This window comes from Eleutherodactylus coqui, chromosome 7 (genome assembly GCF_035609145.1).
Source record: "Eleutherodactylus coqui strain aEleCoq1 chromosome 7, aEleCoq1.hap1, whole genome shotgun sequence".
In the NCBI taxonomy this organism is placed as follows: Eukaryota; Metazoa; Chordata; class Amphibia; order Anura; family Eleutherodactylidae; genus Eleutherodactylus; species Eleutherodactylus coqui.
This window is the reverse complement of record NC_089843.1, coordinates 95,002,279-95,029,598: the sequence shown is the minus strand read 5'-3', so window position 1 is coordinate 95,029,598 and position 27,320 is coordinate 95,002,279. Positions and strand designations below refer to the sequence as shown.

The window sequence follows — 27,320 nt, the reverse complement described above, 5'->3', positions numbered from 1 at the left end:
GGCAGTAACAACAGCGCTCCTCCCGGCAGTAACAACAGCGCTCCTCCCGGCAGTAACAACAGCGCTCCTCCCGGCAGTAACAACAGCGCTCCTCCCGGCAGTAACAACAGCGCTCCTCCCGGCAGTAACAACAGCGCTCCTCCCGGCAGTAACAACAGCGCTCCTCCCGGCAGTAACAACAGCGCTCCTCCCGGCAGTAACAACAGCGCTCCTCCCGGCAGTAACAACAGCGCTCCTCCCGGCAGTAACAACAGCGCTCCTCCCGGCAGTAACAGCGCTCCTCCCGGCAGTAACAACAGCGCTCCTCCCGGCAGTAACAACAGCGCTCCTCCCGGCAGTAACAACAGCGCTCCTCCCGGCAGTAACAACAGCGCTCCTCCCGGCAGTAACAACAGCGCTCCTCCCGGCAGTAACAACAGCGCTCCTCCCGGCAGTAACAACAGCGCTCCTCCCGGCAGTAACAACAGCGCTCCCCCCGGCAGTAACAAGAGCGCTCCCCCCGGCAGTAACAAGAGCGCTCCCCCCGGCAGTAACAAGAGCGCTCCCCCCGGCAGTAACAAGAGCGCTCCCCCCGGCAGTAACAAGAGCGCTCCTCCACAGTCTGCCAACATAGACTGTACAAACACAGCTGCCTACCCACCATCTAGAGAGTCTGCAGGCACCTCGGCGCTCACAGACATTGGAGCCCTCAGCGCACATATACTGGCGATCCCAACAAAAGCAGACATGGAAGCGTATATTGCAAGGCTTGAAAATACTTACAAAACAGAAGTGGCAGCGGTGCGAGAAGAAGTGCAACAGGTAGATACGAGAGTCGCCACAGTGGAGACATCCCTGACAGAACTGGCGACCAAAGTGAACGCTCAAGAAGCCTTATTACAGACCCAAGCCCTCCAATTACAATACCTGACGGACTCGCTGGACGATGTGGAGAATAGAGGGAGAAGGAACAACATCAGAGTCCGGGGCATACCGGAAACAATAGAACCACAACACCTGGAAGACACTCTTCGCCACCTCTTTAACTTCATCCTAGAGGTCCCGCCGGACACCCCGCTGGAGCTGGATCGCGCTCACAGATCGCTAGGCCCTAGAGCAACAGACCCAGATCGGCCACGGGACATTATCTGCCGGGTCCATAAATATAGAGTGAAGGAAGCCATAATGAAGAGGGCATGGGAGACCGGCCCCATACAATTCCAAGGCAGGCCCGTACAGCTGCTCCCAGACCTATCACGACTCACTTTGATGAAGAGAAAATCCCTGCGCCCCCTATTGGATATCATGCGCCAGCACAATATGGCCTACACCTGGGGATTCCCCTTCCGTCTGCAAGTCCGACATGCGGGCCGCCTAATAGTACTGCGAAACCCAGAAGATCTTGCCAACTTCAGCGTGGCTTTGGACATTCCTATGCCGATTATTCAAGACTGGCCCTGTCTGCCCTTGCCTCCTGGGGGAGGGGCCCCACGACCACAAAGAGAGAATTGGGGAAGAAGAAGAGGGGACGGAACAGGCCGACGTCGCAGATCCCGTAGTCCCCTAGCCAGATAAAGGACACTCCTAAACCTATAAACCCTAGACCTCAAAGAGACAGGAGAATTGAAGAAACCCGTGACTCCACCTGAAATGGCGCATCTCCCACCGCCAAGCAAGCAGCATCCACAACGAGAGAAGAGTTCCAGATCGACCCTCACCTTGCCAGTCTTCTTTCTCCCTCCTCCCCTCTCTCTCCTGCTCCTTTTTCTCCCATCCATATAGACTTTCCAATAGCAAGGAGCAGCGGCCTGCAATGTTCCTCACATCGTGGAGGGGATGGAGAATGGAGAAGGGAGGAACCCAGCACACAAGAGTTTCCAAGCCTCGACACCCAGCAACGGGAGGAGGAGAGAGACTTGGCATCACCACACCAGAAACCGGCGAGGGTAACGTCCGGATGGACAACCTACACAATGCACATACACAGATAGCGTTAGGCTTACTAGCGGTGGGAACACGTAGGCGCAACACAAATGATAGGTGGACATGGGGGTCGGTAGGCTAGATTTCTCAACCTGTTATAATAGTTAAACGTTCATGGTTATGTCCTCTGCCCATTAAAGCCATTTAGCTAGAAAATATAGTGCCATATACAGATAACTTCCCATAACATAACATTTCTCTGGGGTGAGGGAGAGCTCCGCCCAATAGAAAGCCCGCTACCCACTAGACCCCAGCGTCCATTAAAAACCGGACGCTAGCTAAATACAGAGCTGCCCTATACCCTCTCTTTAAGGTAGTTGTTCTCATCTGACATACTACCTCTACTAATCTTTCTTACACACTCTCCTCTTACTAATTCTTCCTCTACTTCGTAGGTACTAGTTGACCTCCTTATTTAGGAGCAAATCGTTGTTAAGTGTTTGTCTCGTCTTTTTGTTTGTTTTTCGGTTTTGTTTTGTACGACCCTTCCCCCTCCTTTCTTTAACAACATGGGACCACTCAAACTTAGTTCACTAAATATTCGGGGACTTAATGTTCCCCAGAAAAGATCACAGGTCTTATACCAGCTACACAAGCAGAGGGTCCAAGTGGCACTATTTCAAGAGACACATTTTAAAGTGGGACACGTCCCTGCCATACGGGATAGGTATTACTCGCATTGGTTCCACAGCGCCAACCCCGACAGCCGGGCGGGTGGGGTTTCCATCGCGATACATAGGTCCCTAGCTCACCACCTCATAGAAACCAAAACAGACCCTCAGGGACGATATGTCCTCATTAAAGTGAAAATAGGAACCACTAAAATCACAATCGCAAACTGGTATGCACCAAACCAACAGCAGGCAGTAGCTAACCAGGCCTTCTTGAAGGTAGTGGCAGAGTTCGCAGAGGGGGTTGTCGTGGCTGGAGGGGACTACAATATGACTTTAAACCCAGAAATAGACTCCTCGGCGAACAGAGGCAATGTTCCCCCTGGGCAACTACGGACCTTTAAGAACGCAACGCATGCACTCCAGCTGGTGGATGTGTGGCGTATCCTGCATCCACAGGATAGGGACTACACCTTCTTCTCACATCCACATAATTCCTACAGTCGCATAGACTACTTTCTTATGGGACACCATGCCCTGTCATGGCAACCTACGGCCACAATAGGGGATATGGTGTGGTCGGACCACGCTCCTGTATTCCTGACCCTAACCTTACCAGATCAAACAGACCGCCAGTGGACGTGGAGGTTGAATGACAACCTCCTGAAAGATAGCGTATGTGAAGCAGAAGTTAAAGAACAGATTGAAACATTTCTTGCGACACATGCCACAGACACCACTTCAGCTCCTATACAATGGGAGGCACTGAAGTGCGTCCTGAGGGGTACTCTAATAAAACATGGCTCTCGGCTCAAAAAAGAAAGAACCACTACTATTACTAAACTCCTTAAACAGATCCACACCTTAGAGTCTGCGCATAAAAAAACCCTCTCGCCAGATACCCTGGCAGATCTGGTTCGGGTCAGGAAGGAGCTAAAATCAAAATTAGACCAGGCTTATACCCATCTAAGAAACCAACACAAGCGCTTTCACTATGAGTATTCTAATAAAGCGGGCAAACCCCTGTCCCGTCTGATCCACCCGAGGGCCACACAGACATTTATTCCACGAATCAAAAACGCGACGGGCACTGATACATATAATCCTACGGAAATCCTGGATATATTTCAGAAATACTATTCCCAGCTCTATAATCTTAAGGGACAATTCGCGGATATGAACGAAAATTTACTAAAAGACCGAATTTCCAAATATGTAGCAGAAACAGCCCTGCCGCTACTGGACCCCGACCACAGTGACGCATTGGAAAGGGATATCACAGCGGAGGAGATAGAGGAGGTTATCAAAAGCACCCCTACGGGGAAGAGCCCAGGGCCCGACGGTTTTACCCCCGCCTTTTACAAATTTCTTAGACAGCAGCTCGCCCCTTTTCTAGCCAGGGCATTGTCTACGGTCTCCCAGGAGTCCCCTTTCCCGCAACAGGCCCTTGAGGCACATATAAGTGTAATTCCGAAACCAGGAAAAGACCCCACAGTTTCCACTAACTATAGGCCGATCTCACTGATCAACGTGGACATAAAGATTTATGCCAAGGTCCTGGCCAACAGGCTTTCTCCGCATCTCCCGAGCATTGTACACACGGACCAGGTGGGCTTCGTCAGGGGGAGAGAAGCCAGAGATAATGTAATAAAAACCCTGCTCCTTGTGGCTAGGGCTCGAGACGGTGATGCCCCAATGTGTTTGTTGTCGGTAGATGCGGAGAAAGCCTTTGACAGAGTTCATTGGGGGTTTCTTGAGGCAGCCCTCAGGCAGATAGGGCTGGGTCCTAAATTTTTGTCCAGAACACTAGCTCTTTACACTTGCCCCACGGCCAGGGTTAGGATAAATGGCACACTATCCTCCCCCATCCACATCAGGAACGGGACCAGGCAGGGCTGCCCCCTGTCTCCTCTGCTGTACGTCTTAGTGATGGAGCATCTAGCAACAGCAATTAGAAATAATCCGAACATCAATGGACTGACAGTGGGAGGGACCCAGTATAAAGCGGCCTTATACGCCGACGACATACTGCTATATATCACACAACCCCGCATCACTCTGCCCTCCTTGATCGATGAATTCGAAAAATTTGGCCACCTATCTAATTTTAAAATAAACTATAGCAAAACTGAAGCACTAAATATATCCTTAGGCCCAGAAACAAAAAAACATATAATAGAACACTTTCCCTTTAAGTGGCAACAGGAGGCTATAAAGTATTTAGGAATACATATTCCATCGGATTACTCCAAACTGTTCTCCATGAACTACTCTACTCTACTGGATCGCACTCTTAAAGACCTGACCGCCTATTCCACCAGAGTTTTGTCATGGTTCGGGAGGATACAAACCATTAAAATGGATGTCCTACCCCGATTCTTATATATCTTCCAAGCTATCCCTATAACGGTACCCCAAATATTTTTTAACAAACTGAAGTCCGCACTTATCAGATTCGTGTGGGGGGGGCAAAGACCACGAGTAAGCACGCGCACGTTATCGTACCCCAAATCAAAAGGAGGAACTGGTTTACCTGACTTCAAGAACTATCATACGGCGGCGATTCTTACACACCTGCTAGACTGGCACTATCACACCAACAACAAACAATGGATAGCACTGGAACAAACAGACAGTACAATCCCTCTGAGGCTACTCCCATGGGTAAAAAAAGAGGATAGGGCCCAAGCGATAGGTCCCAACTACTTCCTAAGGGGTACACTTAGACTATGGGATATACAAACACGTCAACAGATACTGTCCAGGGAACATAGCCCTTTGACGCCATTGTTTAATAACCCAGCTTTCCCACCGGGGAGGGAGCGAGAACGCTATTTGGGTTGGGAGAATCGGGAGGATACCAGGGTCCAGCAGGTTCTAGGTGGGCAATCAATTCCCACTCTGCAGGAACTCAAACACCGATTCGGAGACATTCGTGTCTCCTGGCTCGAGTATTTTCAGTTGCGCTCCTTCCTTACACCTTGGGAGGGAAGCGACACCCCGGGCCTGGAATTGACCCCCTTCGAGAGGCTGTTCGAGTTGCGGTCGCCTCCGGAGCACGTGCTATCACAAATATACGGCCTTCTGATGCATGAACTTAGTTGCACAAGCCCGGGCTTCAAGTGGGCTTGGGAGCAGGAATTAGGAGAGGAAATCACACAGAGCTACTGGGAAAAATCATTTATTTTCACACACAAACTAACCATGGCATGCGCTGCTCAAGAGAAAGGGTACAAGGTGTTGGCTAGATGGTACAGATACCCGACGCGACTACATGCGATATTCCCCTCGGTGTCGGACATGTGTTGGCGCTGTGGGACTGATAGAGGCACTCTGTTACATGTCTGGTGGGGTTGTGATAAACTGCGGCCCTTCTGGAACAGGGTGTTTGCCACATATAACTCAATGTGCAGAAAATCGATTAGCAATACGCCGCAGATAGCTCTCCTCTCCATCCTGCTGGGCCCCATTAGTGCACAAAAGGGAGACTTGCTCCGGTTTTGTATTGCAGCAGCCAGAGCAGTCATCCCTCGTCACTGGCGATCCACACAAGTTCCCTCAATGAGGGAGTGGCAGCAGGAGATGGCATACCTTAGCCAGATGGAGGAGCTATGTGCGGAGCACTCTCGAGAGCCCGAAAAGCAAAAGGAGAAATACAGAAAGACCTGGCAGCCCTGGATTATGTTCGAGTCCTCAGCAGAGTTTGCCAGCTTGTTCTACTAAACGTACTCACGAGCCCTGTAGGGGCCGTAGGGCCTTTGAAGTTGGGGACCGACTCGAAGACGCCCCCCCCTCCCCCCCCTTTTTTTTTTTTTTTTGTGTTGTTGTTGTTGTTGTTGTTCGTTCTTTTATTTTATGTGTGAGTGTATGTGTGGTTCTGTCTGTGTAGAGGTGTTCAGTGAGCTATAGTCAAAGTACCTTGTCTTCCTGCGCTATCTAATTAACTTGCTCAGATCGTTTCTATATCTTCCCCCCCCCCCTCTTTTTCTCTTCCTTCTTTCCTCAAATGAAAAGGATTCCCACCACATAAACCATAATATTCATCACGACATAGACCCCACCTTTACCGTCAGTTAAATATGCGTTGATATAGTAAAAGAACAGTGGATTGGGGGCAAGGGGGTCCGGGGATCATCTATGGGCTAGACGAATTGACTGTTTTATTTGTTGTTTACAAGAAGATGTGCCCAATTGTTGTACAATATGAACCATAGGCCCTGCGAGGCCTATTTCCATTTTCCTTTTTATTGTTTTTCTTTTCTTTTTCTTACTGATAATTCCTAATGTTTGTAAAATATTCTGAAAACTTAATAAAAAGAGATTAAACATATTGTGCTGCACATTCTTTTAATAGTCAATGTAGAAATCTGGGTAATTCCAAAAGACAAATGTAATCATGTCCCCCAGATGTTCTGCCATTATTACTACATGTACCCTTTTAAGGCTTCATCTTCTCATTTTAATTATTTTATGTTATATTGCTAATAAGAAATTCCTTATGAAATGCTTATTAAATGTGCACACACCATAACCTTACTATGATTGGTTGTGAAATGTTTATTACATTTTGATTGGACGCAGAAGGGTGAGCTCGTGATCAGCTCCTCACAGTACAAAGTTTTCTATAGAAAATGTATTCAATAAATGTACTTCAGTCCACAGATTTTTTGGATGAACAGTTTCCAGGGAAGTGTATTGGTTGTCATAGCCCAGTGGAGAGGTTTCAGCGCTTACCGCAAAAAAAAAAACAACCCTGGAGAATTCTATAAATAAACTGTGCGTCTCCGATCATTCACGTACCTCTTTAGGGCCTTTTTACATGGGCTGAGAATCACAAGATTCTCATTTGCCCGACAGAACGAGCTGGTTACGTCATCACCAGCTCATCGTGCAGCCCGTGAAGATTTGTGCAGTCCTCAGGGCACTTATCGTTCAGTGTTTCCCATTCCTATGAGTGTGTTTAAACAGCACTGGGTTTTTTTGCTGGCCAAAAGTGAACGACAAACGAGGTCCTCATGATTCTCGCTCCTTGTCCAGTCGTTGGCCCGTGTTTAAAGTTAACAATAATTATCGATCAACAATTATTTGTTTGAACGATTATCTGAACGATAATCATTAAGCAAGATTCCCAGCTGAAAATGGAATAGATTACAGGAGATTACCCTCTGTGTTCTCTGCAAGGTTTCTACATGACTGGTGAAGGAACATGTAGAACCCAACGATGTATCTGCCCACCAAAACAGGCTGCAAATTTCCTATTCCACTTTAGCTTCATGGTCGTCCCTGTGGGATTGCCTTGGTTTATAGTATGTGTTTAAAGTAAAACTGGTATCCCAAAAACAGAGATGTGAGTTTTTAAAAACACATGAATTTCACATACCTGAAGGTCAGGACATGCTTTCCGCAAAGTTTGAATTTTTTCCTGAATTTCGATAAGTTTTTTCCTTTCTTCATGTAACTGTTTCAGTTCTTGCTGCTGCTGTTGAAGCTTAGTTTCATAGAATTTTTCTCTGAAAGATCAAGGTTTATAAGTTAACAGCTTGGAAGGTCAGTATATAGAAAAGTTCTATAAAAAGGTGACTAACAATCTTGGATATTTCACAGACATTGAAAGCAAAACTATGGGGGGGGGGGGGGGGGGGGGAAGAAATTTACCAAGCCTGACATTTCCGAAGCCGGACTTAATGTAATTTTCCCCAACGCACGGTGCTCATAATGCATGCAGAGGAGCACGTATATCACACATCCCCAGTTATGCCACGTGCCTTCACAGAAATGTCCGCCTAGTCAGACCTGGTGTACATTCCTTGTATGGCAGTTTCTGACAAATTATACGTAAATCTGTCAGACTAAGCCGGCCCCCTCCCATGTTTAAAAGAGTGATGCGGCTGGTCAGAATTAAAAGAAGTCGTATATTTACGCAAATAGCAGCTTACACAAAAATTCTCAGCTTTTGTTATGCCAGAAATTGGTGTACAAAGGTTAATAAATGTACCGCAATACTGGTAATTAAAGCCGTTCTTAAAACATCTGTGACACAGGGAAAGAAAATAAATAGAATTACCTTGTTTGTTCCTTAAGGGCAACATCTTTTTGTGCTTTAGAAGCATTGGGACGGGTATTGTTTGGTTGCTGATTTGCACTTGCCTCCTCAGGTAAAAGATGGGCTCCACCAGTTGGTCTCTCAACAGCAGTTTCAGACTCTGTATCATCACCATACTGAAAAAAAGAAAAATCACACTCAATTATTGTTCATTTACTTAAAATAGGAAGAAAATAACGGAGGCAGAGCAGGTCGAAGTACTAATAACGGGCGAGAGCCCTGCTAGTGAACACAAAACTATTGAAATCAATGGTTTTGTTTCATCCCATTATGCGGTCATGATTATGACAACCGCATAACCGGACTAAATCACGATCATGTGAAGAAGCTCTTAGTTGAATGACATTAAGGTTTTCACTGTTTAGGGTAGTGTTGGCCAGTTAATTAGATTTTTTTTTTGATAGAGCACAAACGTACTGAAACAGATTTGCAAATAATTTCACTCTTATGCCAGATTATACCTTTGAGCGGTACACTTAGAATATGTGCAACAGCCAGCCTGATCAAATATAGGCGTGAGCAACAGGCTATATAGCCAGCATAATTCACTACATGCAACTGTGTGTGACTGGTCAACCAACAGAAGCCTGTGTGTGTGCTACTATGCAAGCCACTCTGCCTCCCCCATACAGCACTTTGCTTTTTCTGCATGTTGCTAGTAATTTGTGTGTGAACCTGTCCTTGTACTCATATCAGTAAGTGTGGCTTTTTTCTTCAATACAAAGCAGATTTTAACTAGAGATGAGCGAACACCAAAATGCTCGGGTGTTCGTTATTCGAAACGAACTTCCCGCGATGTTCGAGGGTTCGTTTCGAATAACGAACACCATTGAAGTCAATGGGCGACCAGAGCATTTTTGTATTTCGCCGATGCTCGCTAAGGTTTTCATGTGTGAAAATCTGGGCAATTCAAGAAAGTGATGGGAACGACACAGCAACGGATAGGGCAGGCGAGGGGCTACATGTTGGGCTGCATCTCAAGTTCACAGGTCCCACTATTAAGCCACAATACCGGCAAGAGTGGGCCCCCCCCCCCTCCCAACAACTTTTACTTCTGAAAAGCCCTCATTAGCATGGCATACCTTAACTAAGCACCACACTACCTCCAACAAAGCACAATCACTGCCTGCATGACACTCCACTGACACTTCTCCTGGGTTACATGCTGCCCAACCGCCCCCCCTCCTCCCCACAGCGCACACCAAAGTGTCCCTGCGCAGCCTTCAGCTGCCCTCATGCCACACCACGCTCATGTCTATTTAGAATTGCGTCTGCCATGACGAGGGACCGCAGGCACACACTGCAGAGGTTGGCACGGCTAGGCAGCGACCCTCTTTAAAAGTGGCGGGGCGATAGCCCACAATGCTGTACAGAAGCAATGAGAAATAGAATCCTGTGCCACCGCCATCAGGAGCTGCACACGTGGGCATAGCAATGGGGAACCTATGTGCCACACACTATTCATTCTGTCAAGGTGTCTGCATGCCCCAGTCAGACCGCGGTTTTTAATTCATAGACACAGGCAGGTACAACTCCCTATTGTGAAGTCCCTGTGGACCCACAGCATGGGTGGCTCCCTGGAACCCACCGGCGGTACACAAAAATATCCCATTGCATTGCCCAACACAGCTGAGGTAGTAATGTCGTGCTTAATGCAGGTGGGCTTCGGCCCACACTGCATGCCCCAGTCAGACTGGGGTTCTTTTCAAGTGTACAGATGTAGTAAAAACTCCGTGTGCACCTACAGCATGGGTGGGTGCCAGGAAGCCACCGGCGGTACATAGAAATATCCCATTGCATTGCCCAACACAGCTGAGGTAGTAATGTCGTGCTTAATGCAGGTGGGCTTCGGCCCACACTGCATGCCCCAGTCAGACTGGGGTTCTTTTCAAGTGTACAGATGTAGTAAAAACTCCGTGTGCACCTACAGCATGGGTGGGTGCCAGGAAGCCACCGGCGGTACATAGAAATATCCCATTACATTGCCCAACACAGCTGAGGTAACGTCAGCTGTAATGCAGGTGGGCTAAAAATTCATTAGATTACACTGTAGGCGAGGGCCCCCAAAAATTGCTGTATCAACAGTACTAATGTACATCCAAAAAATTGGCCATGGCCAGCCAACAGGGCAGGTGAAACCCATTAATCGCTTTGGTTAATGTGGCTTAAGTGGTAACTAGGCCTGGAGGCAGCCCAGTGTAACGAAAAATTGGTTCAAGTTAAAGTTCCAACGCTTTTCAGCGCATTGAAACTTTTAAAAATTGTTCAGAAAAATTATTTGAATGAGCCTTGTGGCCCTAAGAAAAATTGCCCGTTCAGCGTGATTACGTGAGGTTTCAGGAGGAGGAGCAGGAGGAGGAGCAGGAATATTAGACACAGATTGATGAAGCAGAAATGTCCCCGTTTTGGATGGTGAGAGAGAACGTAGCTTCCATCCGCGGGTGCAGCCTACGTATTGCTTACGTATGCTTGCTGTCCGCTGGTGGAGAAGAGAAGTCTGGCGAAATCCAGCCTTTGTTCATCTTGATGAGTGTTAGCCTGTCGGCACTGTCGGTTGACAAGCGGCTACACTTATCTGTGAGGATTCCCCCAGCCGCACTAAACACCCTCTCCGACAAGACGCTAGCCGCAGGACAAGCAAGCACCTCCAGGGCATACAGCGCGAGTTCAGGCCACGTGTCCAGCTTCGACACCCAGTAGTTGTAGGTGGCAGAGGCGTCACGGAGGACGGTCGTGCGATCGGCTACGTACTCCCTCACCATCCTTTTACAGTGCTCCCGCCGACTCAGCCTTGACTGGGGAGCGGTGACACAGTCTTGGTGGGGAGCCATAAAGCTGTCCAGGCCCTTAAAGACTATTGCACTGCCTGGGATGTACATGCTGCTCGATCTCTGCACCTCCCCTGCTACCTTGCCCTCGGTACTGCGCCTTCTGCCACTAGCGCTGTCAGCTGGGAATTTTACCATCAGCTTGTCCGCAAGGGTCCTGTGGTATAGCAACACTCTCGAACCCCTTTCCTCTTCGGGAATGAGAGTGGGCAGGTTCTCCTTATAGCGTGGGTCGAGCAGTGTGTACACCCAGTAATCCGTTGTGGCCAGAATGCGTTCAACGCAAGGTCACGAGAAAGGCATCCTAACATGAAGTCAGCCATGTGTGCCAGGGTACCTGTACGCAACACATGGCTGTCTTCACTAGGAAGATCACTTTCAGGATCCTCCTCCTCCTCCTCCTCAGGCCATACACGCTGAAAGGATGACAGGCAATCAGCCGGTGTACCGTCAGCAGCGGGCCAAGCTATCTCTTCCCCCTCCTCCTCCTCCTCATGCTCCTCCTCCTCCTCCTGTACGCGCTGAGATATAGACAGGAGGGTGCTCTGACTATCCAGCGGCATACTGTCTTCCCCCGGCTCGGTTTCCGAGCGCAAAGCAGCTGCCTTTATGCTTTGCAGGGAACTTCTCAAGATGCATAGCAGAGGAATGGTGACGCTAATGATTGCAGCATCGCCGCTTACCACCTGGGTAGACTCCTCAAAATTACCAAGGACATGGCAGATGTCTGCCAACCAGGCCCACTCTTCTGAAAAGAATTGAGGAGGCTGACTCCCACTGCGCCGCCCATGTTGGAGTTGGAATTCGACTATAGCTCTACGCTGTTCATAGAGCCTGGCCAACATGTGGAGCGTAGAGTTCCACCGTGTGGGCACGTCGCACAGCAGTCGGTGCACTGGCAGCTTAAAGCGATGTTGCAGGGTGCGCAGGGTGGCAGCGTCCGTGTGGGGCTTGCGGAAATGTGTGCAGAGCCGGCGCACCTTTACGAGCAGGTCTGACAAGCGTGGGTAGCTTTTCAGAAAGCGCTGAACCACCAAATTAAAGACGTGGGCCAGGCATGGCACGTGCGTGAGGCTGCCGAGCTGCAGAGCCGCCACCAGGTTACGGCCGTTGTCACACACGACCATGCCCGGTTGGAGGCTCAGCGGCGCAAGCCAGCGGTCGGTCTGCTGTGTCAGACCCTGCAGCAGTTCGTGGGCCGTGTTCCTCTTATCTCCTAAGCTGAGTAGTTTCAGCACGGCCTGCTGACGCTTGCCCACCGCTGTGCTGCCACACCGCACGACACCGACTGCTGGCGACATGCTGCTGCTAACACATCTTGATTGCGAGACAGAGGTTGCGGAGGAGGAGGAGGGTGCTTTAGTGGAGGAAGCATACACCTCCGCAGAACATACCACCACCGAGCTGGGGCCCGCAATTCTGGGGGTGGGTAGGACGTGAGCGGTCCCAGGCTCTGACTCTGTCCCAGCCTCCACTAAATTCACCCAATGTGCCGTCAGGGAGATGTAGTGGCCCTGCCCGCCTGTGCTTGTCCACGTGTCCGTTGTTAAGTGGACCGTGGTAGTAACCGCGTTGGTGAGGGCGCGTACAATGTTGCGGGAGACGTGGTCGTGCAGGGCTGGGACGGCACATCGGGAAAAGTAGTGGCGACTGGGAACTGAGTAGCGCGGGGCCGCCGCCTCCATGATACTTTTGAAGGACTCCGTTTCCACAACCCTATACGGCAGCATCTCAAGGCTGATGAATTTTGCTATGCGGACGGTTAACGTTTGAGCGTGCGGGTGCGTGGCGGCGTACTTGCGCTTGCGCTCCAACAGTTGCGCAAGCGACGGCTGGACGGTGCGCTGAACTACACTGGTGGATGGGGCCGAGGACAGCGGAGGTGAGGGTGTGGGTGCAGGCCATGAGGCGGTAGTGCCCGTGTCCTGAGAGGGGGGTTGCATCTCAGTGGCAGGTTGGGGCACAGGGGGAGAGGCAGGGGTGCAAACCGGAGGCGGTGAACGGCCTTCGTCCCACCTTGTGGGGTGCTTGGCCATCATATGTCTGCGCATGCTGGTGGTGGTGAAGCTGTTGGTGTTGGCTCCCCGGCTGAGCTTTGCGCGACAAAGGTTGCACACCACTGTTCGTCGGTCGTCAGGCGTCTCTGTGAAAAACTGCCAGACCTTAGAGCACCTCGGCCTCTGCAGGGTGGCATGGCGCGAGGGTGCGCTTTGGGAAACAGTTGGTGGATTATTCGGTCTGGCCCTGCCTCTACCCCTGGCCACCGCACTGCCTCTTGCAACCTGCCCTGCTGCTGCCCGTGCCTCCCCCTCTGAAGACCTGTCCTGTGTAGGCGTAGCAAACCAGGTGGGGTCAGTCACCTCATCGTCCTGCTGCTCTTCCTCCGAATCCTCTGTGCGCTGCTCCCTTGGACTTACTGCCCTTACTACTACCTCACTGCAAGACAACTGTGTCTCATCGTCATCGTCCTCCTCACACACAGAAAGTTCTTGAGACAGTTGGCGGAAGTCCCCAGCCTCTTCCCCCGGACCCCGGGAACTTTCGAATGGTTGTGCATCAGTGACGATAAACTCCTCTGGTGGGAGAGGAACCACTCCTGCCCAATCTAAGCAGGGGCCCGAGAACAGTTCCTGGGAGTGTTCCTGCTCCTGAGCAGGTGTCATTGTAGTGGAGTGAGGAGGCTGGGAGGAAGGAGGAGCAGCAGACAGAGGATTCGGATTTGCAGCAGTGGACGGCGCAGAACTGCGGGTGGACGATAGGTTGCTCGAAGCACTTTCTGCCATCCAGGACAGGACCTGCTCACACTGCTCATTTTCTAATAACCGTCTCCCGCGTGGACCCATTAATTGGGCGATGAATGTGGGGACGCCAGAAACGTGCCTCTCTCCTAATCGCGCAGCAGTCGGCTGCGACACACCTGGATCAGGAGCTCGGCCTGTGCCCACACCCTGACTTGGCCCTCCGCGTCCTCGGCCGCGTCCTCTAGGCCTACCCCTACCCCTCAGCATGCTGTATTACCAGTGATTTGATTTCACAGGCAGGAAATAAATTGGCGCAAGACTGCAGGCCAAATATAATTTTTTTCCCTTTTTTGAAAACGAAAGGCCCCACTGCCTCTATTGAATGAATAATCTAAGTTTAATAACTGTGCTGTGTCCCTGCTAATGTGTCACAGAACTTGAGGGTAGCAGAGTTATTAACTCTGGCAGAGCAGGTATTTTTTTCCCAATTAAGGAAAGCAAATGGCGAAGCCAGCAGTAAACCGTAGCTGGGTGCGTCTGATTTTTTTAACGTTGTACACGCAGCTCACACGTGTCCACAGCCCTTAGGATGGACAGAGGCAGGACAAATAGATTTCGTTTCCCTTTTTTTTACACCAAAAGGACCCACTGCCTCTATTGAATGAATAATCTAAGTTTAATAACTGTGCTGTGTCCCTGCTAATGTGTCACAGAACTTGAGGGTAGCAGAGTTATTAACTCTGGCAGAGCAGGTATTTTTTTCCCAATTAAGGAAAGCAAATGGCGAAGCCAGCAGTAAACCGTAGCTGGGTGCGTCTGATTTTTTTAACGTACACGCAGCTCACACGTGTCCACAGCCCTTAGGACGGACAGAGGCAGGACAAATAGATTTCGTTTCCCTTTTTTTTTACACCAAAAGGACCCACTGCGTATATTCAATGAATAATAACTGTGTTGTGGCCCTGCCTACACAATTCTTTCCCTGTAGTATCAATGGAGGGTGCAATGCTCTGCAGAGGCAATTTTGAGAAGAAAAAAAATATGCAGCACAGCTAACAGCAGCCAGCACAGTACTGCACACGGTTAAATATGGCCCTAGAAAGGACCGTTGAGGTTCTTGAAGGCTACACTCACTCCTAACACTCTCCCTGCCTATCCAACACTTCTGTCCCTAATGCCGGGTGCAACGCTCTGCAGAGGCGATTTTGAGAAGAAAAAAAAAAAGGCACTGCTAACAGCAGCCAACACACAGGTATTACTGGCCCTAATAAGGACCTTTGGGGTTCTTGAAGCCTACACTAACTGCTATTTCTCTCCCTACAGCAGCTCCGGTACCAGCAGCACTGTCCCTCATCTAACTCACAAGGCATCTGAGGCGAGCCGCGGGAGGGGCCGACTTTTATATTCGGGTGACATCTGATCTTCCCAGCCACTCACTGCAGGGGGGTGGTATAGGGCTTGAACGTCACAGGGGGAAGTTGTAATGCCTTCCCTGTCTTTCAATTGGCCAGAAAAGCGCGCTAACGTCTCAGGGAAGGAAGTGAAAGTAACCGGAACACCGCATGGTGTTCGTTACGAATAACGAACATCCCGAACACCCTAATATTCGCACGAATATCAAGCTCGGACGAATACGTTCGCTCATCTCTAATTTTAACCCATTTTCTGTGGTTTGCATTATACCATTGCAACAAGATCCTGTAGTTGTCTCAGTTTCTGTTTGGTTGCGATGAGCCTGTTAAATCTTTCCTCAAAGTCATCATCATCATCATTTTGGTCATCTTCTGTGACACTACTCCGGCTAGATAGAGAAGCTGCACTCCCAGGATCTTCATCCCCATCGTCGTCATCGCCAAGCCCTTCGATTCTATCTTCTCTTTTATCCTTAGTATCTCTATTATAAAGGCATTCTGTAAGACAAAAGCATTAAATAAAATATGCATTTAGACTGGATGCAAAGATGTAAGAGACCGCAATACCAGGCCAAGGTTCTACTTTAAAGAACTCAGGTCACCATAGGGTACCATTGAGGTTCTGAACTCTATCAGTATATAACAGTATCCAAAAAAAGTGATTTGACATACGAGCGGTTTGGGTTAAGAGCTCAATCATGGAACGGATTACACTCGTATGCCAAGGCACTACTGTATATTTATATACCTGAAAATGAAACTGACACAACAGAGCGATTGTGTAGGTTTCACAGCAAATTCCAGTACAATACATAAGGATGGAATCCTGAAAAGACCTGCCACATGTAGCAGAAAATAGTAATGCCACAGGAGGGGGAATTTTTCTGATAAAGATTTTGCCGCAAATCTGTGCGTTACTGCATATTTTCTGCTCTCTGTACATCGGTTGGACACTACTTAATATCACAACCCGATGCACTGAGCCCCTGTCAATGCATCGTCCCTGGCTGGGAGCGGGTGTCATGATGGAGAGAAGCCGTCCGCAGCATAGAACCGCATATGAGCAGAACAGGAGAAGAATACAACACCGGGGACCATGAGACAGATTGGGGCAGAAGACTATTTAAAATACTGGATATGTCATAAAGACACTTAATAAACGGTTATATGGGAACAGAACAATTATGTCTGAGCTTTTCTATGCAGTAAGATTTCTCAGCCTCGTTTTCACCTAGCTGCATAGCAGAAGACTAGGATACTACAACCTATTGCAAAAATGCTTAGCGTTGCGTATTCTGTACATTTAAAAAGAAATATTAAAAATTACATTACATCTATTAAAATTACTCCAACAGCGTGTGGCACTGAGTGTTAAGGCAGCAGAAATTCAGTCCTAAGCTCACAACTTGAAGTTCGCAGGTTCAATCCCCAAGTGGTTCAGCTAGCCAGCTCAAGGCTGACTCAGCCTTCTGAGGTTGGTAAAGTGAGTACCCAGGGGGTAAAAAGATGACTGGGGAAGGCAGTCTGCTGAGAAAACGTCACGATCAGTCATGCACCAGGGGACTTTATCTTACCTTTAATAGTAACCACTCTGAGGTCACGTCCTCACATCAGTGAAGCCAGCTGAACCCTGATTACTTTTCTCTTTTTTTTTAATTGCTCCTCACCCCTATACAGACTCCCTCTAGATGTGGTTCAAGGCGCGGTGAATAGGTCAATGGGTGACGTGAAATTTGTCAATCATTCAATGACCTTTGGAGACTGCCAATCAATATGGACAACTCTGCCCACCCCTGACCAATTTCTCCTCCAAAACACATCTGTCCCCTTTCCTTTTCCACATGCAGTACTTGCAGCCCAGCCCACACACAACACATTAACAGGCACCACTGAGTAAATACAGTTAGTCTCCGACTTGCGAACAGGTTCCGTTCCGGGAGCCCGTTCGCAAGTCCGTTTTGTTCGCAAGTCGAACAAATGGTTGGATGGAGGGGATCGCGGGTGGATCCCGCTCCATACAACGTCGGGTGCCGGCTGTTCTTACAGCGGGCACCCGGCGGCAGCAGTTCCGACGAGCCGCGCCGCTTGTCAGAACTGTTAACACTTTAAATACTGCTCTGACAGCGGTATTTAAAGTGTTAACAGTTCTGACGAGCGGCGCGGCTCGTCCGAACTGCTGCCGCCGGGTGCCCGCTGTAAGAAACAGCCTGCACCCGACGTTCAGGGGGCCCGTACAGCGTCCCATGATGAGATCGCGGGACGCTGTGTGGTTGCTAGGCAGCCGGGGACCTCCTGAAAGGCCCCAGGGCTGCCTATGCAGAGTGCCTATCAAGCGCACGGCTTGCTAGGCGCTCTGCATAGACAGCCCTAGGGCCTTTCAGAAGGCCCCCGGCTGCCCAGCAACCGCGATGTGACCGGACAGGCTTCTATCAGGCTTGATAGAAGCCTGTCCGGCCCCTGCACAGCATGATGTAATGCCATAGCATTACATCATACTGTGCTGTACAGATAGTTCGTATCTAGCGAAATTCGTAAGTCGAATGTTCCCAAGTCGGGGACTATCTGTAACAAGAACTTTCCTCAACTATGAAGCAAAGCGTTCCTTGGTTAATACCGACTCCTGTCCCACAGACAGTCTGTAAGCCAGTGACTGATCCTGTATTTACCAGTTAGCACTTTCCTGCACAGCCAATCAAAGCGCTTTTTGCAGTTCTGTCACAGCCAACCCCAGTGATCTTCATAGATGGACACAGTTGACAGCACAGGTAGGCGATGAGCTGTGTTTTACTGTAGCAGGGCAGGGATACAACCCGCTGCAGTGTATGCTAGGGTTTGTGCACCCTTGCCCTAAAGTACAATACATCTTGAAATATAAATGAATCCTCCTTTTACAAACAAGCCCAAGATTGTTGCTGACAACTATTTCAACAGAAAAGCAAACAAATAACGCAGCTACAAAGGAAAAGAGCATCATTTATTCACCTTAAAAACTGGTAATGAATAGAGCTGAAGCTCATGGCCTAGGTCAACAGAATCAGATTACATGGACATGATTCACAATAGTCACTGAATCATACCTAATGCAGATGATACAGTGAAGCTTCTTAAGTTTGCCGCAGATCTGTTATTAATTTCACAATCGGTGTTACATGGCCTTTCATCTCGGTTATTCACACCGCACTGTGAATTAGTGATGCCATTTACTGCTCCCCAGCTACTCATACGTTGCGGATTTCTGCAAGAAAAAAAAAACATACAAAAAAAGAGTAAAGTAATGTGTATTTTGTGTGCATTTTATGCCTTTTAACCCCTTAACGACCAGCCCATAGTGTTTTTACGTCCTCCCGAAGTGGGCTCTATTCTCTGAGGACGTAAAAACATGCTTCCTGCAGAGAACAGTGCCCCTCGGGCTCTGGACGTGACAGCTCCATGCTGTCGGTGTCCGCAGGTAGCTGACAGCATGGAGCTGTCATCCCGGGCTGTTCGGAGCCCCCCCCCGGCATTGCGATCGGCGCTATGCAATGGATAGCGCCGATCGCAAAAAAAGTAAATAAAAGTACATAAAAGTTAAAGATTCAGCTGCTCTGATGGATCGGATCCATCGGAGCAGCTGAAATTACTCACCGAGGTCTGGCACGCTGCTCCCCGCTCTCCTGCCGCACCGGGGCCCGAAGCCGGTCTTCTGCGCATGCGCGCCAGGCGGCATTACGTCAGCCGCATGCGCAGAAGGCCCGGCGGCGCGGGAGATTTAAAATCTCCTGGCTCCCGGCTCCTGTAGGTAGCCGGGAGGCAGGAGATGTCAGCGGGGACTGCGGTGAGCGGTCCCCGGTACCGCGATCGCCGTTATCCAATGGTTAGCGGCGATCGCGAAAAAGTTAAAAAAAAGTTTTAAAAAAGTCAGTTTCACCTCCCCTCATGGATCGGATCCATGAGGGGAGGTGAAAATACTCACCCCCAGTCCTCAGCGGTGTCCCGATGTCCCGGGACCCGAATCCCCGTCTGCGCGTGCACAGACGGGCTCGAGCCCCGGGGAATTTAAAATCCCTCTGCTCCTGGCTGCCATGTGTAGCTAGGAGCAGAGAGATTATACCGGGGACATGATCACTGTCATCCAATGGATGACAGTGATCATGTAAAGTAAGAAAAAAGTGTAAAAAAGTTAAAAAAAAAAAAAGTAAAAAAAAGTTTTTAAAAGTTTAAAAAGCGTACGTTTCATCTCCCCTCATGGATCATATCCGTGAGGGAGGATGAAAGTACGTACCTAAGGCCCCCAGATTTATCCGCGGACCTTACCACAGCTTCTGCACACGCGCCCGTCGCCAAAATGGCGGGCGCATGCGCAAAAGCTGTGGATTGCCAGGATAATTTAAATTCTCCCTGCTCCTGGCTACAAAACGTAGCCAAGAGCATGGAGATTTAATGGGGGTCCGCGGTGAGCGGTTCCTGGTCACGTGTTCGCCATTATCCAATAACGGCGATCACGTAAAAGTAAAAAAAAAAATTTGAAGTTTCATCTCCCCTCACTGATGCGATCGGTGAGAGGAGATGAATCTTTTTACCGGAGGCCTGCGTATTTGAATCCCGACGCGATCTTCCTCCGTGGACTTTCCCGAATTTTGCACATGCGATTGCCAGCAAAAAGCCGGACACATGCGCAGCAGTCAGGGAGCCCAGGAAATTTAAAATCTCCTTGCTCCCAGCGACCAACGGTCACAGAGAGCCTGGAGCAGTGACGGGTGGCCTCGTTGAGCGGTCCCCGGTCACGTGATAAAAAGGTAGCGATCTACCTTAGGCCGGTCTCACATGACCGGATAGGAATGACGGATTCCGCATGCGTCTGATCTGTGGTAATACGCAGATCAATCGCATTGGATTACACAATTCCGCTCACATTAGCGGGTCAGAATTGCGTAATCCACTCGCAGAAAAGAGAACGCAGCAGGTTCTATTTTACTGCGGATATCGGCAACATAGAGCCCATTGTGCTCCATGGTCGCGGATATACCCGCAGTCCATACGCAACTACATTGTATACGGGCTGCGGGTACCCGCGTCATCGCTAAGCAACGGTGCGGGAAATACAAACAAAGGTGTACTGTGCATGACCGCCTGTGTGAGTAGGCAGTTATGCGCAGTACATTACGCAGCCGTACGCAGGGTCACAGCCGGGCTCACAGATGGGATCCGCTGTGGGCCTCCGCAAGCGGATTCCGCCTGCACCCGCGTGAGCCCGGCGTTATTCAGACAGCTACCTGTGATACGTATTTTACAAGAAGCCCCGGGAACGCTCACTTTCCTGCAGTTCCAGGAGCACCTTGTTGAGCGCCTTCTGTGTGAGACCGCCGCACCTCATCAAGCTTACGGAGACTCACGGAACGCCACTTTTTACACCCCATACCCGCCACTGAGGTCATGAAATACCCCCAAAAAGCATGAGAGGAGGGGGGGGGGGGGATACCCGGTTTTATTGCCCCATGGGCCCATTCCAACCAGCCTCCGTAATTACCCCTGTCTTCGGAAATACTACACAGTTCACATTTTTACTTTTATCTAAGATTTGCGAACGCCAAAAAGGGCGCGGAGGGGGGGGGGGGGAATTTTTAGGGAGTCAATCTTTATTCTGTACAAATAAGCAATGGGGCCTGGAATTTATTCAGTTGTGCCCTAAAATCCAACAGGTGTTCCGTCCTTTATAGGCCTTGCCATGCGTCCTGTAAGTAGATTAGGGCCACAATGGGTATGTTTCTGAACTCGGGACAAACGGGGCTATCCATTTTGGGGTGAACGTCTTCATTCCTATGTGCACTGTACAAAAAAACTGTTTTTAAATTGAAAAAATTGCCAAAAAAATTGAAAATCGTAACTTTTTCCTTCTGCTTTGCTTAGATTCATTCAAATACTGTGGGGTCAAAATACGCAGTACACCCCTACATGAATTCGTTAAGGGGTCTAGTTTTCAAAATGGGGTCATTTGAGGGGGTTCTTTATAGTTTTGGCCGCTCAATGGCTCTATAAGTGGGCAATGGGGCCTGAAATTTATTCAGTGGTACCCTGAAATCCAACGGGTATTCCTTTCATTGTAGGCCTAGCCATGGGTCCTGTAAGTCTATTAGGGCCACAATGGGTATGTTTCTGAACACGGGACAAACAGGGGTATCCATTTTGGGGTGAAAGCCTTCATTTATATGTGTGCTGTACAAAAAAAACTGTTTTTAAATTGACACAATAGCCCAAAAAATGAAAATCCTATTTTTTTCCTTTTGCTTTGCTTAAATTTATTCAAAAACTGTGGGGTCAAAATATGCAGTACATCCCTAGATAAATTCGTTAGGGGGTCTAGTTTTCAAAATGGGGTCATTTGTGGGGGTTCTATATGGTTTTGGGCGCTCAAGAACTCTACAAGTGGGCAATGGGGCCTAAAAGGACTTCAAGCAAAATCTATGTTCTGAAAGCCACCGATTACTCCTTTTATTTTGGGCCCCGTTGTGCATGCGGACATAAGATTAAGGCCACAATGGGTATATTTCTGAAAACAGCACAAACAGGGGTATCCATTTTGGGGTGTAAGTCTTCCTTCATATGTGTGCTGTACAAAAAAAGCTGTTTTTAAAATGACAGAATTGCCAAAAAAACAAAAATCCAAATTTTTTCCTTTTGCTTTGCTTGAATTTATTCAAAAACTGTGGGGTCAAAATGCGCAGTACACCCCTAGATAAATTCGTTAAGGAGTCTAGTTTTCAAAATGGGGTCATTTGTGGTGGTTCTCTATGGTTTTGGGCGCTCAAGAACTCTACAAGTGGGCAATGGGGCCTAAAAGGACTTCAAGCAAAATTTGTGTTCCGAAAGCCACCGGTCGCTCCTTTCATTTTGGGCTCCGTTGTGTATCCAGACATAAGATTAGGGCCACAATGGGTATGTCTCTGAACACGGGACAAACAGGGGTATCCATTTTTGGGTGCAAGTCTTCCTTCATATGTGTGCTGTACAAAAAAAGCTGTTTTTAAAATGACAGAATTGCCGAAAAAACGAAAATCACAATTTTTTCCTTTTGCTTGGTTTGAATTCATTCAAAAACTGTGGGGTCAAAATATGCAGTACACCCCTAGATAAATTCCTTAAGGGGTCTAGTTTTCAAAATGGGGTCATTTGTGGGGGTTTTCTATGGTTTTGGGCGCTCAAGAACTCTACATGTGTGCTATGGGGCCTAAAAGGACTTCAAGCAAAATTTCTGTTTTGAAAGACACTGACTACTCCTTTCATTTTGGGCCCCGTTGTGGACTCAGATATAACAATAGGGCCACAATGGGTATATTTCTGAACATGGGAGAAATAGGGGTATCCATTTTGGGGTGTAAATCCTGATTTTCATGTAAACTATAGGAAAAAAATATGTCTTTAAAATGACAGATTTGCAAAAATATGAAATTTTACTTTTTCTCCTCTAAATTGAATTAATTCCTGAAAAAAAACTGTGGGGTCAAAATACTCATGACACCCCTCAGTGAATACATTAAGGGGTGTAGTTTTTAAAATGAGGTCATTTGGGGGGGTATCTATTATTCTGACACTCATGAGCCTTTCCAATCTCGGCTTGGTATAGGAAAACAAAGTGTTCCTCAAAATGCTAAAAAGTAATGTTAAATTTGTACGTCTCCTAAATGGTTAAAAAAAAACGAAAGTTTTTCCAATGTGCGCCCAAAATAAAGTAAACGGGTGGAAATATAAATCTTAGCAAAAATTTCTATATTATGTTTGCACATATTTAAGATATTGCAGTTGGAAATGTGAAAAAATGACGATTTTTTCAAAATTTTCCAAATTTTGGCGCTTTTAATAAATAAACACAATTTCTATCGGTCTATTTTTTCCGCCTAAATGAAGCACAACATGTGGCGATAAAACAATGTCAGAATCGCTTGGATATGCAAAACCTTTCTGGTGTTTTTCCATGTTAAAGTGACACATGTCAGATTTGCAAAATTTGGCCTGGTCATTAAGGCGCAAACAGGCTTGGTCACTAAGGGGTTAAAGTATGTTCACACATAGTGGAAATGCTGAGGCTTTCCCACAGCTCAGTTTGCTGCACAAACTCCTCAGTATTTTACAGTATCAGCAGTGCAAACAAGATTACAAAGAAAGAAAAAAAATCTTCTGAATAAACTGACCAGCAGCGGGTATTTCAATTCTGTAGCATGCCAATTCATTCAGTGCATACTTCACCTCTTAACATGAGAGAATGTAATCCATGTCAAGATCTGCACCTAAACTCAGGTGTTAAATGCAAGCGAATCTGCAACACAGTCTGCAGCGGCTTTTGCACTGTGGAAATTCTGCCATGTGTGGATCCAGTGTGAGTTTTCCAGGACTGAACTACTGATTAACTGCCCTAAGTTATCAATACGTATTAGAAAACCCGCCAATCACTGGGCTGTGCTGAGCAAATGGGTAGCCAGAAACATATAATTCCATACACATTATAGAATTCAGTATAGTGCTAACTGCAGGATACTGCGACCCAGAGCGGTATCAGAAGATGCATATGTGTAATATTTAGCAAACGTATACCACGTCACGGCCTTGGACACCTTCAGAGGCTCTGGGGGAAAACAGACTAAAAGACTCCCACGACTCGTTGAGTGGGCAGTGATAAGAAAAGGTGGAGCTCTGCCCTGGGAGTGGTATGCCTCTCCAATTGTGGATCTGGAGGCTGCCAGACCACACCTGGCACCTTCTGGAACAAAAAAACCTGTTGGAACACCGGAAAAAAGGCAAGTCCACAACACCCAAACCACATGAAGCTTATAAAAACGATATTCTCGAAGGTGGGAGGGGTTTGTGCAGAATGACGGTAACACAATGTCCTCGTTGAGATAGAAGAATGCTTTGTCTTGGTGTAGTACTAGAAAAGGAGACTTTGGTGACAAGAAACAGCAAATCAGAGTGACTGCAACCAGAAAGTCAACCTTCAAGGACAAAACAAAACAAAAACGTCTTAAGATGTCACGCATAGAAGTGGGCAGACTATAAGGCTTCCCTCACACAAGCGTTTACTGCAGATTCATGCATTATGCCAACGCTGCTGGTTAAAAAAAACCAAAATCATCAATACTCCCCTAGCAGGTGAAGCCGCTGTCAGGAACTCATTGCTGCGATTGGCTGAGTCGGCTGAGTGACAGCCAGCTGAGCCAATCAGAGCCAGCGCTGGATGCGTCGAATGAATGAATGGCTGTGATTAGACGCATCCAGCGCTGACTGATTGGCTGAGTCGGCTGAGTCAATCAGAGCAATATCTCGCTGGAGGTGGGAATTTAGAATCTCTGTTACCAGTGAAAGTTCCTCTGAAGGCTGACAAGTGCCAAGAGCGCCACCGAGGGCAGCGACATCACCTGCAAGGTGAGTACTGTTTTTTTTCTTTTACTCAGGAAGTGTAGGGCATTTAGCGCTGCCAAAAGCACTGTACCAAGTTATACCACGTTTTCCGCAGCACTGAAATATTTCATTTCAATGGGCAATGCAGGGCTTAAAACGGCCCAAAACAGAACATGAAAGGATGTCAAAGCACAGCGTTGTAGATGCTGCGTTTTTAGCCTTGTGAGCAGCCCCATTGGAATGAATGGGAGCGCTGTGCTGAAAAAGCAGTGCTAAACCTATGTGAGGTAGGCCTTAGGCATACAAAACTAGGTTCAAGTCCCAGGGATGACCGGGTTGGCAGTGCCCTTTATACAGAACGTGATTTGGCCGAAGCAGGCTTGCAGGTGGGCATGGATGCCAGGAAGGATGCAGTTTGAAGGAGGGTCTCTTTCTTTGCTCCTGCAAAGATGGCCTCAAATCCGTCAAATGCAGACGAGTGGCGACAGGAATGAAAGTTCGTTCTCCCTTTCTTCGTGATGTACTGAAATTTAGAGCAATTTTGAGCAAGAAAACTTTTCCTGCCCGTGGCCTCCGAAATTATCACATCCAGGAAGCTGCTAAAGAGAACTAAGAAAGGGGAGGTTGGTTAAGGACCTTTTAGACAGGATGTCGTCTTCCAAGTCATTATGTGTGGCATGCCAAGACCATGCTTTTCCTCACTAAAGCTTTGATCATGGACGAGGTTTCCCCCTTCCCATGTACTGGATTCAACTCATCCACAGTTGACATGGGAAGGAAAGACTGGTGCATCAACCAGAAAAACATGCTAGGCATGGTAACCATGGATAGTGTCAAAGTGAAGGGCAGTGCACTTGCCCACTCTAGATAAATACAGTGGATCTCATGTGAATGGGGTTCATTCATGTCAGTCGCCTGGTATCCACTGCCATTATGGAGTCCGGAAGGGTCAGGAAGAAATTCCTCCCCCCCACCCAAGTAGGCTAAATTGGCCCCTGCCCGATTTTTTCTTCTTTTGCCTTCCTTTGGATCAACAAGGAGGGGGGGAGGGGGGAGTGGAAACAGGCTGAACTAGGCGGACAGTATATTCTTTACTGTCCGTCTAGTAACTAAGGCAACATTATCATCCACAAGAAAGACATGCTGCATGTAATGAAGAGCACTTTATAGCAAAATATACCCTCTATTGTAGTTGTGAAAGCAGTAAGGGTTACCAATGTCTAGCATACCCTGGGGACAATAAGGGGTAGACAAGTCACGTAGATGTATTCTGTCTGGCACACAGTGGGAAGCAGACTGGTGTCCGTCTAAGGGCTGGCTACGGGACTCTGGAAAGGGGAGATGGAGGGGAGAACAACCCCCAAGAACCGAGCCAATCCTGTCTGAGATACGGGGAATCAGGAATCTCATGAATGGCTGCTGAAATAGGCCATCACCACAGGGACATCTGGGGCTCAGTCTTACATGGCTATTTCTCAGTGGATGGCTGCTGTGAGAGCAGGTAACTGGGGAGAAGGACGGACCTAGAACTGAGGGGGTAAGCAAGACCTTGCCAATTGCCTATATACTTGAGGGAGGAGGCCCGAGAAGCCAGGACCTAAAGCATAAGTGCAGGTCTGCAGAGGAGGTGCTGCTAGCACTGAAAAGAGCACTAGAAGGGGGCAGGTGGCAGGAAAGGAATCCTCTCCCCAGGTCAGGTATGGGAAAGAGGGGAAACCATGGAAGGGACATGTCCTAAAGAGTTGGAAGAAAAATGAGGCGTATGGGGGAGGCAAAGAAGTACTTATCAGATAGCTGTCCAGAACATAAGGAAAGATTATGTGCCAGACAGAGGATGGGAGGGGAAACCGTCCAGGAGGAAGCATGGGAGGGAGGGAAGTTTACATACGTACCTAGCCTGGGATACTTACTGAAATAAGGAGCTTGGCCTGGGTAGTAAGAGTCCTGTAGTGTCCCCTCTGACTCGCCTCTCCTTGGTGAGGGAGGGAGTGCTCCAGCCGGGAGCTTACAATATTAGGGGAGACCCTATAGCTGTCGGGCCACAGAGGAGTTAGGGCTTGCCAGTGCCTCCTTTTCTTCTGGAGGTAGGGCAGGCAACAGAGTCCTAAAGATCTCCAACCTATTGATCACTTCATATAAATGTAGATCAATGTCAAAAATTAAGATACCCCTATAAATGGATATTATTTCTGCATATTTCTTTTTTTAATCCCCATTTAAAAGGAGAATACCATCAAACTGAAAATAATGAAACAGATAAAACCTAAAGCAATACAGATATGTATTTTATGATG

General features: G+C 48.2%; 1 protein-coding gene across 7 annotated transcripts in view; it reads right to left on the bottom strand.

Annotated features, from left to right (window-relative positions):
- PCM1 (pericentriolar material 1) overlaps nucleotides 1-27,320 on the bottom strand; it is a 116,820-nt gene that overhangs the window by 49,864 nt on the left and 39,636 nt on the right. For all 7 annotated transcript variants that reach the window (XM_066573411.1, XM_066573413.1, XM_066573414.1 and 4 more), the window contains exons 10-13: nucleotides 18,735-18,892; nucleotides 15,929-16,155; nucleotides 8,638-8,792; nucleotides 7,954-8,083 (exon numbers count right to left, since the gene is read on the bottom strand). In XM_066573411.1, the coding sequence (XP_066429508.1) occupies nucleotides 7,954-8,083; nucleotides 8,638-8,792; nucleotides 15,929-16,155; nucleotides 18,735-18,892 (670 nt within the window). The remainder of the gene's footprint in view (nucleotides 1-7,953; nucleotides 8,084-8,637; nucleotides 8,793-15,928; nucleotides 16,156-18,734; nucleotides 18,893-27,320) is intronic.